The sequence below is a fragment of the Staurois parvus genome, unplaced genomic scaffold (genome assembly GCF_062004578.1).
Source record: "Staurois parvus isolate SC_StPar_1 unplaced genomic scaffold, SC_StPar_1.0 ptg000706l, whole genome shotgun sequence".
Lineage (NCBI taxonomy): Eukaryota > Metazoa > Chordata > Amphibia > Anura > Ranidae > Staurois > Staurois parvus.
Genome location: NW_028318502.1, coordinates 2,455,172 through 2,472,836, shown reverse-complemented (window position 1 = coordinate 2,472,836; position 17,665 = coordinate 2,455,172). Strand labels below are relative to the sequence as shown.

Here is a 17,665-nt window from a genome sequence, read left to right as displayed (position 1 = left end):
GGACATTGTCGATTTGGGTCCTCAATTCTCTTGGGTCTTTTCAAGAACTGTAGCAGGTGCAGGTAGAACATTAGTCCTTTTCACTAACGCTGGACCTCTACAATCTCTGTGCGACATATGTGTGTTCGTAGGTATTGGAGAGAGTGTACTGAGAGGGTTACAGTCCCCGTATGAGAAACGGGTCATTCTTAGTGTCTGCAATTCTTTTGATGAATTCGCAGAAGAAGGAAAATGAAGCTCTAATAGAACATCGCTGAGTTCTTGAAACTTTAGATTGTCGCTAGCAGAAATCCTTGGGAAGCTTTGCAATCTTTTGAATAAAGCATCTTCAATGGCCTCTGGGCTACCAAAGGTATGTTCAAGTCTGCCCCAAGCAGCATTAAGGCCTGCAGCAGGGTTGTCAATATGAACTTCTTTGAGCCTCTTGATGCATTCAGTAGACTGGGGACCTAGCCACCTGATGCGTAGATCTAATTCCTCTGTGGCACTGATCTCTAGGTCACTCATTGTGGCCTTAAAAGTGGATTTCCAGCCTCTTTAATTTTCAGGCTTGTCATCAAACTTGGTGAGGCCTGTCTTAATCTCTCTGCGGGGCATGTATTTAGCAAACTGTGACATGTCTGTATTTTCAGATTTTGGGTGCATGACTGCAGGTGGGACAGAGTTGGTTGTGACGGTTGGTGGACTTACGTGGAGTGAATTGGGAACATATGTTGCTGCTAAGGCATTCAATGCCGGAGCTGGCTTAAAGTCTATTGGCATGTTGGTTTGTAGAGTAGTGCGTTTGCTAGGAGGTACTCTGTTGCTGCCAAAGTAAGGTGGGCGGTCTGTTAAATACGCACCAGTGCCTGTGGCTAGCTGAGATGCTGCAGTCTGATGTATTGGAGGATATAAGGGCAAATCGTCTTGAGGTACAGTATGTGCAGAGAAGAGACTTTGAGTACTTTGGCTGCTGTGACAGGGAGTTGACATTCTGGATAGGTGTGTGAAGAATCTGAGACATAAGATACAAATGAGTGTCTGGAACTGTTGTCTCTTTCGTTTTTACTAGCAGCTTGTTCTGAGACCCTTAACTTTGCCATGGCTGTGGCATGCTCACATTGTTTTTACAAAACTTCAATTTCTGCCTTTTGGCATGTGGCTTCAGCTTCTCTCTGCTTTCTGATGTGTGGCCTGAGCCTCCATTTCTGCTTTCTTATGTGTGGCCTGAGCTTCCATTTTTTTGTGGCGTGACCCTCCATTTCTGCTTTCCTTTGGGCGAAAGCTGCCTTAATTTTAGAAGCTTCAGCATCAGCACAGGCTTTTATTAGTTGTTGACTGAGTGTAGAACACCTTGATTGTAGGGATTTGGAAGATCTTGAGGAGCATCTAGTAGATGCAGAGCGATAAGATCTGGATTCATGGAGCTGTGTTATTCTCACTTCTGCCTTTGTCTTTGTTCGCACCACTAAATTGTCTCTTTCAAGATTGAGCTCCTCAAAACTCATTAATTCTTCCAATGACCTTTTGAGTGTTGTACCGCTTTAATAGAGCAATATATTTAACACACAGTCTTTGATAATTCTCATAAGCAACATTCAATTCTTGGATAGCGCCCTCTAGTTATATTGGCTCATGAGATTGTTGGGAGGCAGCAGACATGCATTTAACAGTATTAGACCATAAGTCATTAATATTAGACAGCAATTCTCCTTTGTCTGCATTAAGATTTTCTTGCACTTTCCAGGTTGTATTTCTTAAGTGTTTTTCTCTTTTATCTAAGTCCTGCTCTGGATGAAGCTCTGATTGTGGTTGTGTATTGGTTTCCCCAGACTGTATATTACTTTCCTGAAACATCATGTTAGCAAGGAGAGGGGTTGATAGAAAGTTTACAGAGAAATGTATCACTTTTCCTGTGGGTGAGATCAGGTTTCCTAGGCAATGATTGCAGAAAGGTTTTGTTTTTCTTTCTTATAAGTTCACAGGCAAGCCATGTGGTAATGCTTACAGATGCAGTGAATAAACTTGCAGTTGTAAGACATTCACATCAATAATTTGTCCTGACACTGATGGGTGTTATGCTGGGATATACTTGGAGACATGTAAAGACTTGTGTAGAGGTGTTCTAAAGTCTTTTTCCTTTCCCCAAATTATATTAATACATTACAAATAAATAACAAAAACTAAATTAAATAAATATCCTCCTTATCCAAATGTCCACAGGTGCAATTCCAAACAACTATAGTCCTCTTTTTTTTGTTTCTTCCAAGACAATATCTTTCTTATTTTCAATCTTCAAATGATATCCAGATATTCTTATACCTCAAATCCAAAACAAACTCAACATAGTGTATTATCCTTAGATCAAAAAAGAAAATCGTGCCATACACAGTGAATCACATCACACACTAAACTTGTGCATGTGAAAAAAAAAGCAAAAAAATAAAAAAAAAAATAAAAAAATATATATATTATGATAAGTGCTATCATACACTGTGACAACTTGGTGTTTCTTATTTTAGACCACTGCACAAAACAAACAGCACTCCAACTCGTGTAGTAGTGAACAATTACCCCAATAATGTTTCAAACAGACTTATCAAACATATAGGGGATGGCATCAAAACTCCCGGGTCCAGATCAGTCCTGGTATTCCTCCTCCACTCTCCCGAATAATGTTTCAAACAGGCTTGTCACACATATAAGAGATGGCATCCAATTCCCGGCTACAAGTCAATCCTGGGATTCCTCCTCCACTCTCCTCATAAATGAATTGGCAATTAGAGAAAGTACTATGAAGTATAAAGATTTATTTGGCAACTTACATAAAAAATTGCAGATATCAGCCCATCAGAGAGACATCTGTCGTTTTCCAGAAGTACAGCCGTGGCCATTTTGAAAGTGGGAACATGCGGAGGTTCCCTTATGTGATGCGATCTATAGAGATGTCTCTGTGATGGGGCTGATATCTGCAATTTTTTATGTAAGCTGCCAAATAAATCTTTATACTTCATAGTACTTTCTCTAATTGCCAATTCATTTATGAGGAGAGTGGAGGAGGAATCCCAGGATTGACCTGTAATTTGGGGAAAGGGAAAAGACTTTAGAATTTCTGTTAGCTTTCAAGGGTGAAAGTGAATGTTTTTTTCCTTGGGTATATTCTAATTATTTAGAATTCGAGTGTGCTAATTTAGCTACTTATTGTGTAGAGGTGGCTGCACTCTCTATAGCTGTTATATCCAGTATCCATGTAACATCTCACTGTATTCTAGCTAGCAAGGATTCTATGAAGCATTCCACAGATCTTTTGACTAGCCAGGATCGTATGAAGCATTCCACAGATCTTTTGACTTGCAAAGATCCTATGAAGCATTTCACTGATCTATTGACTGTTCTGTCTCTCCAATCTAAGCATTGAAAGTGTTATCTCTGTAACTTACAGTTGTGATGAGATAGCGATAACTTCAACCCCAGTTGGATACCACAGTCAGTGACTCAATCGATAAGCTATCTTGTAGGTCTTGTGAAGTTTATTGCATAAACCGAGAGAATCTTACAACAATGAACATTTGATAGGTCAAAAGATCATAATGTTTCCTGCTTCATGACATGAGGCTAGAGCTGCATTGCATTACTGGGAAGGGGGAGGGCTATCTATACAGCATTAACTAAACCATAGGAAAGGGAGGAGCAGAAACAAAATATAGAGACCCTTAAAGGCATATGACGGTCAATATGACAGTCATGTGAAACATGACAGATGTACTAGCAGATTTAGATACACAAAATTAAACCAAAATCCAGCTAAAACTTTATAAACAGTTACAGCAAACAGTTTTTTGCTTTTGGGATAAAGGTTTTACGTAACAAAAATAAAAGCTGATCAATGTAAGCACCACTGCCAATGGAAAATGGTTTGTCCCATCACTGTAATTCAGACATCTGCAAGAGAGCTCGTTCTTTTGAAAAACAACAGACTTACTGGCCACAACACCAGATGAAAATAGAAGAAAGCCTAAAAAAGAAAACTAATACAGCCATCACATCTAAAAATTGTTAAGCTGACATCCACTCATCAGGGTATTCTGATATTTCTACATCTCCTCCCAAGATCCAGGTCACTTCTTGCACTAGGGCTGAGGGCTCTGAAAGAGACCTGAGGCAGGGTGTGGTGATGTTCTCAGGAAACTTGTACAACACCCTGCCGGTCCCTCCCACTAGCCATGATTTGTCTGCATTGCATAGGGATGCAGAGAGACCCAGCGATGACATCAATGAGTCCAAAATAATGTATGTAATATAAACAGAAAGGTTTTAGTTAAAAAAACGACATGTATTTAAAGGAGGATAGAGAAACAAGGTAAAAGCAACATACTGTATAAAGAGTTTAAACGTCCATGTTAACTTGTTTGAGGTTTTTCTTTCCTCCAGTTGTATAAATATGTAAAACAAATAAAAAATCCTTTTAAGACGGCAGACAGAACGACCTTATTTGATGAAAATGGTGAATTTCCTTTCCACTACAAGATAGTAAATTGGATGAAGTCTGTCCGCCATATTAGATTAAGGTCTACGGATGTTGGTCTCTACACACCATGGGCTAAAGAGGAAGACCAATTTCACATTGACCCCAACGACATAACATGGGACATAGACAACAATACGGTGAGGAGGAGCACATGTGACAATCACTCTTCATGTCATTGGCCACCCATTGTACAGTTTCCACCACAAATGTGTAACAATTATAGTCAAGCAATTCCTTAGTGTCACCCATGAACTTTATTGTACTAAATATGATATTAGCCTTATCTGCCCTTCACATATCAGTATAAATACCACAGAAATTAAACAAGAGAATAAAATATTTGTAGAGATGATTTCTTACTGATACTCCTGGACTATGGGGTTCTCTATGGACAATGACTTTTGTCCCCCCGGGATGAAATGATTAAAAGTGTATCTAACCCTAAGAGTGAACTTCTATTTTCTCCTGTTTGTTCTGTTAAATTTACCATTGGAAGCATTTTGTTATACCTGCTAAGGCAAGGCTGACACCATTCAGTCTCCAAAAATATTTTTTTTTTCTTCAAATTTTTTTATTACACTTTAACCACTTCAATACCAGACACTTTCACTCCTTATCTGCCCATGCCAATTGTCATATTTCAGCACTAGCGCTCTTTGGAGGGCAATTACTCAGACATGTAGCATTGTACCCAAATTATTTTTTTATCATTTTTGAGACATATTTTTTATGGGGGTGTAAATGAAAAAATACAAAAAATTGTAAAAAAACCCACACATTTTTATTTCTTTCTGTTATTTATTTGCAAAACTTTATCTTTTTTCATACATTTATGAAAATTGATCCTGCTACATTTCTTTGGTAAAAAACACAAAAATCAGTGTATATTTTTAGTCTGTGTGAAAGTTATAGAGTCTACAATCTAAGTTATACAGTATATATCTGAAAATGGATCAATCCTGATGTACTGACAGCCTATTTCTTGAAAAAATACCAGGACAGTACCAATACCCCACAAATAAGCCCTTTTTTTGGTCACATTTTGTTAATGACATACCGTCCCCAGAGCAGTACAGCGTCATCATATGACTGATGTGGCAGTATGCAAAAAAAAAAAAAATTTCCCTTAAAAAAATGTTTCCTTTTTTTTTTATAATTCCTTTTTTCTTTGTACACTTTTTTTGTTAAATACTGTGACCAGAACATTTCAGTGTTACTATAGTGATACATTACTACTCTAGGGAGGCGATTTTTTTACATGTTATGTCAGTCATGATCACTGTTATTAGCAGTCATTTGTATGACTGGCATCCATTTCTAGACATTATGCCGTATTGTGATAGCTGTGATTGGCCGTAGCTATCACACGGTACAGGGGCACTGTGATTGACCTTTGTGTTTCATGTTATCACTGTGACCAATTACAGAGATCACCACAATAGTACACAATGAATGGCTATAAATGAAAGCCAATTATTGTGTACATTTGACATGTACCGGCCCAGTACAGTAATCTGTTTTCACAGCGGGTGACAGATTGAGCAATGCAACTGCTGGAGCGCTCAGGAGGTGAGTGACTGGTGGCCAGTCTTCTGACTATAGGCCAGGTGGGAGGTAGTTAAAGGGCATGTAAACCCAAAATCTTTTTTCCAGTATGGTTGTCATCATGTCTCATTGTACTAAATTTTTCTAAGCATTTTATTTTTGTGAATCCTTTTTCAGCTTCTTACCCAGAGATCACACCAGTAGCAGCACTTCCTGTAGCAGGCTGACAACTCTAAACCACTACCTCAATATTAGCAGCAGCATTGTCAGCCTGCCATGAGTCCTCCTCAAGGGTGAGGCAGTGGCTTAGTGTTGTCAGCCTGAAATAGGAAGTGTTGTTCCTGGCAGGATCTCCAGACTGTACACAGAGAGGCAAGATGGCGGCTCTACTGGGAAGCAGATTTGGGGTTTGTATGCATTTTAAAGTGCAATGGAAGCCAATGGATAATATACAGTAACATTTGGCCACCCACTCTTATTGAACCTCCAATGGTATGTAACACAAGTAAACTTCATTTCTTTCCCTTTCTTTTAGAAGTTGGAATCTCGGTGTGTGGACGCTTGTTTGCCTGGATACAGAAAAAAGCCAAAATCTTCAATCCACTCTTGCTGCTATGACTGCGCCCCATGTTCAGAAGGGCAAATATCTAATAATACAGGTATACCTTATTTTTGTATATACAGTTTTATTTATGAATGGTTTTTACCTTTACATTGAAAGTCACAGATGTGGAAAAGCTTTAACTTTTTATTGTATACAGTACTGTGCATAAGTTATAGGCAGGTGCGAATTAATGCTATAAAGTAGGAATGCTTTCAAAAATACATATTTGTTCTGTTTTTGTTTTTTTATCTATTTACAAAATGAAAAGTGAATGAACAGGAAATAAAGATGAATCAAATCATTATTTGGTGTGACTACCCTTTGGCTTCAAGCCAGGATCAATTCAATTCATTAAGCTCATTTGAAGAATCAGAAACGGGCAATGTTGGGGAGTGTAGACGTAATGATTGGCCAAGGTAACGTATTGCCGCAGATGAAAGACACGTCATGCTTACTTCCATTCAATGTTAGAAGATGTCCAGCAGTGTCATCAGCACAGAATTGGTGGAAACCAGTAGGACCCAGGTACACCCATCTACTGTCCGGAGAAGTCTGGCCAGAAATATTCTTCATGGGAGAATTGCAGCCAAAAAGTCATACCTCCAACATGGGAACAAACCTAAGCAACTAAACAATGCACAAAAACATAGGAAAAATGCTGCAAAATGGCAGCAGGTGCTCTGGACTGATGAGTCAAAATGTGAAATATTCAGCTGTAGCAGGAGGAAGTTTTTTCGCTTAAAGGCTGGAGAACGGTACAATGAGTGTCTGCAGGCAACTGTGAAGCATGGTGGAGGTTCCTTGCAAGTTTGGGGCCGCATTATTGCAAATAGAGTTGGAGATTTGGTCAGGATCAGAGGTGTCCTCAACCCTGAGAAATACAAGCAGATACTTATCCATCATGCCATACCCTCAGGGAGGCGTGTGATTGGCCCCAGATATATTCTGCAGCAGGACAATGACCCCAAAAATACAGTCTTGTCATTAAGAACTATCTTCAGTGTAAAGAAGATCAAGGAGTCCTGGAAGTGATGGTTTGGTCCCCACAGAGCCCTGATCTCAACATATCAAGTCTGTCTGAGATTACATGAAGAGGCAGAAGGATTTGAGGCAGCTTAGATCCACAGAAGATCTGTGATTAGTACTCTCCTGCAACTCACTTCCTCAGTCTCTTACTGGATTTCCTGACCCACATGTATCAAAATGGGTCTAATAAAGCTTCACCACACCCCCATCTCTGTGTCCTCTGTTCCTTCCAATAGTGCTTTCACTTCAGTGTTTCCACATCTTCCACAAAAATCTTCATCTCATCACATCTACATTCCCTCAAAAATAAAAAAAACTCAGTGCAGAAATGTTTAAATTACCATAAAACAGTCTATATTGTGCTCACATTTGTATGTGACAATGTAAAAATCTCCAGTGATATGTGACTTCTGACCCCTCCTGCCTATCTTCTTATCAAACATCCCCCTATGTATTATCAATTCACTCCAAATCCACATTTTTCTCCCCAGAATCCTCCTCTTCTCAGTGTGACTCGAAAAGAAAATAGCCAAAATAGTGTATTTTCACCACAGCTAATGTACACTAAATAAATTGTGCTCACAATAAACCATGCTCCATATAGTGCAAAGGTTGTGAATCCATCAATACATGCCACCATATACCACCACCATGTGCACAAAACTCCAAACTCCATACCAAACTCAACCCCTAAGGCACAGGGTTGGGTGACATTGCATCTGATACTCACCTTAGATGTCTTCAGTCCCTTAATTGCACAGGCTCCCAATGGGTGAATGATATATAGGACATACAAGGATAAAGGAAGCTCATAGTGCAGAAATCCCCATTAATAATGCTTTATTTACCATAAAACTCAAGATGGTGGAATGGGCACTTCCAGTTCCAGGGTCAGTATCTGTGTCACTTCCTGACCTGTATTATCTGTAGACTTTATCAAAGGAGAGTACTCACTTTTGACAATTAACGTGTTCCTGAGGTGCTGGACTTTCTATTTTAAATTAACTTTTATACACTGGGAGTGTTAGTGTTTTGTTCAACTTCTGGGAGCACTTGAATGCTGGCAGACATTTGGTCAAAAAAATTAAAGGAACACTTTGAAAACACATCAGATCTCAATGGGAAAAATATCATGCTGGACATCTATGCTGATATGGACTAAATAATGTGTTTGGGAATGTAAGGACGCCCCATCGTTTGATAGACATGAAAATTATCAACCTACAGAGGACTGAATTCGAACACACACCGAAAATCAAAGTGAAAAAATGATGCAGCAGGCGAGTCCATTTTGCAAAAATTTCATTGCAGCAACTGGTACTGAGTAGTTTGCATGGCCCCCATGTGCTTGTATGCATGTATGACAACATCAGGGCATGCTCCTAATGAGACAACGGATGGTGTCCTTGTGTATCTTCGCCCAGATCTGGACCAGGGCATCACTGAGCTCCTGGACAGTCTGAGGTGCAACCTGGCAGAGTTGGATGGACAGACACATGATATCCCAGAGGTGTTGGATTTAGGTCAGGCAAGCGTAGGGGCCATTCAATGGTATGAATTCCTTCATCCTTCAGGAACTGCCTGCATACTCTCACCACATGAGGCCGGGTATTGTCGTGCACCAGGAGGAACCCAGAACCTACTGCACCAGTGTAGGGTCTGACAATGGGTCCATCCCGATACCTAATGACAGTCAGAGTGCCATTGTCTAGCCTGTAGCGGTCTATGCATCCCTCCATGGATATGCCTCCCCAGACCATCACTGATCCTCCACCAAAACGGTCATGCTGAATGATGTTACAGGTAACATAACGTTCTCCACAGCTTCTCTCCCTTTCACGTCTGTCACATGTGCTCAGGGTGAACCTGTTCTCATCTATGAAAAGCACATGGCACCAGTGGTGGACCTGCCAGTTCTGGTGTTCAATGGCAAATGCCAATCCAGCTCTATGGGGCCAGGCAGTGAGCACAGGGCTCACTAGAGGACATTGGGCCCTCAGGCCACCCTCATGAAGTCTGTTTCTGATTGTATCGTCAGAGACATTCACACCAATGGCCTGCAAGAGGTCATTTTGTAGGGCTCATCCTGGTCCTCCTTGCACAACGGAGCAGACACCGGTCCTGCTGATGGGTTAAGAACCTTCTATGGCCCTGTCCAGCTCTCTGAGTAACTGCATGTCTCCTGTAATCTCTTCCATGCTCTTGAGACTGTGCTGGGAGACACAGCAAACCTTCTGGCAATGGCACAAATTAATGTGCCATCCAGGAAGACTTGGACTGCCTCTGCAACCTCTTTAGGGTCCAGGTATGGCCTCACGCTACCAGTAGGGACATTGACTCTAGCCAAATGCCAAACTAGTGAAAAACAGTCAGAAAAGATGAGTAGGGAAAAATTGTCAGTGGCCTCCACCTGTAAACCTATTCCTGTTTTGGGGGTTGTTTCATTTTTGCCAATCTACTGCACATGTTGTTAATTTAATTAACACCAAAGCAGCTAAAACTGATTAGCAACCCTCTCTGCTACTTAAGTGATAAGATCAATATCCCAGGAGTTTAACTGACTTGATGCTATACTCTGATTAAAAAGTGTTCCTTTACGTTTTTTGAGCAGTTTATATTTTCATATACACTCACTGGTCAGGGTATTAGATATACCTTGCTGATATTGGGTTGGACCCCCTTTTGCCTTCAGAACTGCCCCAATTATTCATGGCATAGATTCAACAAGATGTTGAAAACATTCCTCAGAGATTTCGGTCCATTATAACATGATAGCATCACGCAGTTGCTGCAGACTTGTCGGCTGCACATTATGATGCAAATCTCCCGTTCCACCACATCCCAAAGGATTGAGATCTGGTGACACTGGAGGCCACTGGATTACAGTGAACTCATCGTCATGTTCAAGAACCTAGTTTGAAATGATTTGAGTTTTGTGACATGGTGCTTTATCTTGCTGGAAGTAGCCAAAGGAAGATGGGGACACTGTAATTACAGTATAAAAGGATGGACATGGTCAGCAACAATATTCAGGTAGGCCGTGACATTTGGTACTTATAGGCTCAAAGTGTACCAAGAAAATATCCCCCACACCATTACACCACCAGCCTCAACTGTTGATACAAGGCAGGAGGAATCCATGCTTTCATGTTGTTTTCCCCAATTTCTGACCCTACCACCTGAATGTCACAGCTAAAATCCAGACTCATCAGACCAGGCAACATTTTTCCAATCTTCTATTGTCCAATTTTGGTGAGCCTGTGTGAATTGTAGCCTCTGTTTTCTGTTCTTAGCTGACCCTGTGTGGTCTTCTGCTGATTTAGACCCATCTGATTCAAGATTTGACGTGTTGTACATTCAAAGATGGTATTCTGCATACTTTGGTTGTAACGAGTGGTTATTTGAGTTACTGTTGCCTTTTTATTATCTGGAACCAGTCTGCCCATTCTCCTCTGGCCTCTGACATCAACAAGGCATTTTCATCCACACAACTGCCGCTCAGATATTTTCTCTGTAAACCCTAGATTTGGTTGTGTGTGAAAATCCCAGTAGATCAGCAGTTTTTGAAATACTCAGACCAGTCTATCTGACACCAACAACTATGCCACGTTCAAAGTTACTTAAATCCCCTTTCTTACACAGCTTGAACTTCAGCAAGTCGTCTTCACCACATCTAGATGACTAAATGCATTGAGTTGCTACCATGTGATTGGTTGATTAGCAATTGAACATGTGGGCCTAATAAAGAAGCCGGTGAGTGTATATCTATACCATACTCTAGTGGTGCAGAATATACCATGTGGGAGGGTGTAATACTACTCGTAGCCTACAAATTTTTGGACTCTTGAGGGAAACCCTCATGTATACAGAGATAGAGTTCAAACTAACTACAGAAAGTTCACTTGGTTTTTATCAGGTTAGGATCCTAGCACTGAGATTTAGAACTTCCAGTAAAATCCATATAATATACGTAAGATATCTTTTAAAGCTGAAAAGTAAATTCCCCCCAAAAAACACTCCTGCCCCTCCCTGCAAAGTCCCCCCCAGGATTTTTTAATTAAACACCCTATACTTGACTTTCTTGCTGCAGTCCCCAGGCTGGTGATTTCACCTTCTCTTCTTGAGCAAAATCTGTGGATGGTTCCTCCACAGGGACCAAAATGCTTTCATGACACTAAGCCCAGGATTACTGGCCACCCTATATCATCCTCTCAGATGAATTTCCATTATCGGTGAACAACTCTTCCAAGGTTTGATTCACAGGGGGTTTGTTGAGTCCTGCATGAACTTACGTGAATTCCACAAACTTGAACTTAATATTGGACCTCATTGAAGTCTAGGGGGGGGGGGGGGGTGAATCTTTATTCTACATTCTGCCTAATTTGAATGATAATAGGTTAATATATTGTAAGAAAAAGGGCATGGGTGGTTGGCTAACAAACCAAAAAATAAATAAATAAATGCATGAGCGATGCTTTAAAGCTGTATATGATGTAATGAAACACTATAGATTTACTGGACATTTCCAGCAGCACTATATTCTGCATTAGGTCTCATTCAGGGGGCCTATTAGTGCCATCCTCCAGGCTGAGCCTTTGGCAGCAGCGTGTGCTTCCACTTTAACTATGTGTGCATCCGCTTCCACTGCAGGCAGCAGCCCACAGAAGTGGATGCACATGGATTGGCTGTATAGACACAATCACATGTCAAACTCATGCATGCAGCAGGAGGTGCATGGATTTGTGACCCCAGACACTCTGTATTTAGATCCATGTACCTGCTCCTGCCTGCCTGTCTACCTACGTGTCAGGATGAGCACTTCCATATTTTGGATGTGTAATTTACTTGTTTAACCTTTACATTTACCTTGACTTAAATACAAAAGTGGTACTCCAATATGATTCTTTATAACCTAAAAAGGTTTTTTTCGGTTAGTTTTGGCTGAGACACCAGATTTTTATCCAGTGGTAATAGGCCTGAAATGAAAGGTGAAAGTACCACCCACAATAGACCTGAAAGCTTTAATAAAGTTTACTCTTTAAAAAATAAAGCTATAGCCCTAACTTTGTAAAAATTGGTTGGTGGCACAACAGCTTAATAGCTTATTGATAGAAATATAAGAGAGGTGAGGCAAGTTTTTTAATCTTGAAATAAGCATTAGACAGAACGGAAAAATGTGTTTAGTTTTGTTTCGGGTACATCCTTTGTTACTAATTTAATTTTGTTATTCGTTTTTTGGAATTTGTTTAGTTTTGTTTTTTTTTATTTTCTAACAAATTTAAAATTTTTGGAATGATTAGAAAATGATCCGATCAGGCAAGCCAGCCGCCGCGGCCTTGACAACTGATGACCCATTCGTTGTCATCAGGTTTCCCCTCTGACAGCTGAATGTAAACAAAACAATTGCCGGATATTAAACATTTTGAAAAAAGCTGTGTCTATCCATACCTCATAGGGTTGCCCCATACTCATTCACATAGGGAAAGGCTGAGATCTGGGGTCCCCTTGTTAACCACTTCCTGTCCGGACACTTTTACCCCCTTCCTGTCCAAGGCAATTTTCAGCTTTCAGCGCTATCACGCTTTGAATGACAATTACGCGGTCATGCAACACTGTACCCAAATGAATTTTTTACCATTTTTTTGAAACCGATAAAGCTTTATTTTGGTGGTATTTATTCACCACTGGGATTTTTATTTTTTCTGCTATGTAAATGAAAATGTCCAAAAATTTTGAAAAAAAGTGTTTTTTTAAATAAAATTTTGCAAATAAATAATATTTCATCATAAATCTTTGCCAAAATTTATTTCGTTATCTTTTTAGTAAAAAAAAAAAATCCAAATTAGTTTATAACAAAAATTATAATTTTTAAACATTTTTTTTTTACATTTTTATTTAGTTTTTTATATTATTATTTTAAATTTCTTTATTTTTTTTTTTACATACTGTCACCCTAGCAGTACAGTGTCACCATGGTGACACTGTACTACTTGTAGGGGGTGATGAAGATTTTTTTTTTTTTTTTTTTTTACACATTGCTTTTACACCCATATAGGATGTAAAAGCAATCATTTCTCTTTCTCTCTGTCTGCATTCTTGCACTCATTGAGAAGTACTGACTGAGCTGTGATTGGTCACAGCTTGTCACATGGTACAAGCCTGTTGTGAATAGGCTTGTACCATGTGACCTCTGTGATCATTCACAGATTTCACACGTAGTAAGCAATGATGTCACAAGTGACATCTTGCTTACTACTTTGCATGTGATCACTGATTGGCCAATCAGTGATCACATGATCGGGACCTCGTACAGAGGTCCCGTCCGACGATCGGTGTTTCACTGTGGGCAGCGGATCGCGGTGCTGCGCGCTCCCAGGGAGCGCGCACAAGCAGGGTGCGGGGAGGCCGTTTATAGATGGCCACCCGACCCTGCAGTGCCACCGTCCGGACGTTTATATGCAACGGCCAGTCAGGAAGTGGTTAAAGGGGGTTTCCAGATTCTAAGAAGTCACCCCCCACATCCCCACTACCACCTGGCCAGGGTTGTGGGGAAGAAGCCCCTGTCCTCATCAACATTGGCGACTACCCCCAAGCACCCCCCCCATATTGAGGGCACATAGCCTGATATGGTTCAGGAGGGCGCCCACTCCCCCCCCCCCGCCCCTTGTCTGGTCTGAAAGCGCAGAAAAGGGTCTGGTATGGATTTTTGGTTGGACCCCACACAATTTTATTTAGTTTGACATGGGGTTCCCCTTAAAATCGATATCAGATCTAAAGGGCTTGGTATGGATTGGGGGGGGCACACAGTTTTTTCTTGATTTTAAATTGCTGCCAATGGTTTTGTTTATATTCATAATTCATTAGAAATGTAATATATGAAACTGAATGAAATTCATTACCTTTTCATTCAGAGATTTGGATACATCCGAAACTCCGTATAAACAAAAATGAATCCGAATTTTTGTTCGGACCCAAACAAATTGCACATGTTTAATAAACATTAGAGTGCATTATTTGAAAGACTAGGCACAGATATTGTTCAGTGTCTGGACAGGATGTAAGAAGTTTGGCAAGGTTGCAATAAGTGGAAGAAATAAGGTAGATTGGATCTTGAAATAAATATTTATTTCTGATAGCAAAAAGCCACAAATATTGTACAGTGGATCGACATCTTGGTAAGGTTGCAAAGTAAAAGGGAGAGATGAAATAGTTTTCATCTTTTATCAATAAACAGTGAAGTGAATATTGCTCAGTGGCTGGGCAGTATGAAGCAATTTTGAAAGGGGAAGATGAGTTTTTTTTATCTTGAAATACACTTTAGAGAGTATTATTTGAAAGACAACATCCACAAATATTGTACAGTTACTGGATAATATGTAAACTGCTTGGTTAGGCTGCAATGTAAAAGGGAGAGACATGATTGGTTTCATCATGAAAAAAATGTAAGGGTACTATTTAAGAGACAATAGCCAAAAATATTATACAGTGGCTGGACAGTATGTAAGCAGCTTGGTAAGGCTGCAATGTAGAAGGAGAGGTGAGGCAGGCATTATCTTAAAATAAACATTACAGTAATTTTTTTGAGATTACAGATGAATTCATTATGCATGGATTCCATAGATTTTTCCCTCATGAGGTGCACCAACATTCCGGGTGTATTGAGTAATCAAAATGAAAAAGAAAACAAAACGTATGGGACTTTATCATTACTAGTTTATTGGTTTATCCACAAGTTTCAAGTACTGAAAAACACCAGTACATGTATGTACACATTACATTCCCACTGCTCCTCTACAAAGGGCTGTTTAACTAATGAGAATAAAAATGAATCTGTGTTATATCTATTACTCTTGGCAGACAGTGAGAACTGTGTATATTGCCCAGAGGAAGAATGGCCCAATGAGAAGAAGGATCAATGTATTCCAAAACTCCTTGAATTCCTATCCTACAATGATGGCATTTCTAAAGTATTCCTAACAGTTTCTTCTTTACTCTGCATTGTGACTGTTTCAATAAAGGGGATTTTTATTACCTATCGGAACACCCCCATCGTCAAAGCTAATAACAGTAATCTGAGTTTTGTTCTCCTTGTCTCCATCTTGTTGAGCTTCCTCTGTGTGTTCTTGTTCCTTGGCCAGCCACTGGATATCACCTGTATACTCCGTGTCATGACATTTGGAGTCATCTTCTCCATAGCCATCTCCTCTCTTCTTGCTAAAACAATCATTGTTTACATCGCTTTCAGAGCCACCAAACCTGGCAGTTACTGGAAGAAATGGATTGGAGCCAAACTGGCCAATTCCATAGTATCGGTGTGTTCATCCATTCAAGTAATAATATGTATCATTTGGATGTCCTCTTCTCACCCTTATATGGAAATGGACACTCACTCTTATCAGGACAAGATCGTCATTCAGTGTAATGAAGGGTCAGTTATCGGGTTCTACTCTGTGTTGGGTTATATGGGGCTTCTGGCAGCTGTGAGTTTTCTTCTGGCTTTCATGGTGAGGACATTACCGGACAGTTTTAATGAGGCCAAATACATTACCTTCAGCATGCTGGTGTTCTGCAGTGTCTGGATTACCATGATCCCGGCCTATCTGAGCACCAGAGGGAAATACATGGTGGCTGTGGAGATATTCGCTATATTGGCCTCAAGCGCTGGACTTCTAAGCTGTATATTTTTTCCAAAATGTTTCATTATCCTATTTAAACCTGAATTGAATACACAATTACATTTACATGATAGAAAATAGACAAGAGGAACTACTCTTAGGGATCTGTTTATAAAAGTTTTCACACAAGATTCACATAGCTTGCACCCAAGTCTAATAAGATTCAAGTGTAAAATGTTGTTAATCATCGGTGAAAGTTGTGTGAATCTCATGCGATTGTTAAAAATACTCAGGTAGGTAGATGGCGATGAGATCTTGGGCTGGAAGTGGGTGATGGTTTTGTGTTCAAATTAAGATCATTGTTATGTTGGTGTAGTCCCTGAAGGACATTAGGCAGCTTCTGCAAACGAGGGAGTTACTACAATCCCACAGGGTTTTGTATTCAAAACCCTGATCTAAAAATTGGAGAGCCGTACTTAATTGTTTGAGTTCGAAATGAAGTTTATTCCAAAAGTTAATTGGGCAATAATGACTTAATATGTGTGTGTCCACACTGGAGCACATCTAATTCATTAGATACATCTGAGTCACCCGATTGCTGACCTTATATTTTGTGAAGGCTTGGTGGTGGGGCTGATGTTTGACCCCTGAAATCCACTGGTTGTATTATCCATTTGATATTTGAAATAAACCTAATTTTGAACTCAAACTATTAGTGTGGCACAATATCCATATTTTTAAACAAACCCTATAGTGTCCTTCTGTCAAAGTTCTCCTTATAGTGGCCTCTCCTTACAGCGGCTGTCTCTGCTATTGCCCTTACTGAACCCTAAGTGTCTTTTCATTCAAAAACATTAGATTTATGAATGTTCATTCAATGTTCTAGTAGTTAATGGGGTCAAATCAACATTTGTTTTTGAATGTAGTGATAGAAAAAAAAATTTAAGAAGCAGGATGGACAGATGTGATTTCTGTTTTCAAAATGGAATGTTAAAAGGAAACATATTTTGCAGATCTTTTGAGTGACGTTTGTCAAGTTTCTGATGGCAGTATCACATTTACTGACAGGGTTTCATACAAGTGTTTGTATACAAATCTATCATTGTATAGCCAGCTTAAAGCATAAGTTCACCTTCTTCCCGCATCCGCTGTCACAATTTAAAATAAATGTGGCAGTGTGAGGCTCCGCCCACATCATAACTACAACTTCCATCAGCCATTGTGTCTGACAGCTTGTAGTTATCAATGGACTACCAGGGTGTTGGTAGGTGCTCTAATAGTTCATTATTAGTAGTAGTATTATAAGGGACTTATATAGTGACAGTTTACGCAGTGCCAGGGGTGGACTGACCATTTGGAAATTCAGGC

General features: G+C 39.9%; 1 protein-coding gene across 1 annotated transcript in view; it reads left to right on the top strand.

Annotated features, from left to right (window-relative positions):
* The window catches only part of LOC149445867 (vomeronasal type-2 receptor 26-like), a 127,350-nt gene extending 110,912 nt beyond the window's left edge, over positions 1–16,438 (top strand). The window contains exons 4-6 of the mRNA XM_089653316.1: positions 4,411–4,644; positions 6,588–6,711; positions 15,540–16,438. Of these exons, the coding sequence (XP_089509442.1) occupies positions 4,411–4,644; positions 6,588–6,711; positions 15,540–16,438 (1,257 nt within the window). The remainder of the gene's footprint in view (positions 1–4,410; positions 4,645–6,587; positions 6,712–15,539) is intronic.
* Positions 16,439–17,665: the final 1,227 nt, after the last annotated feature.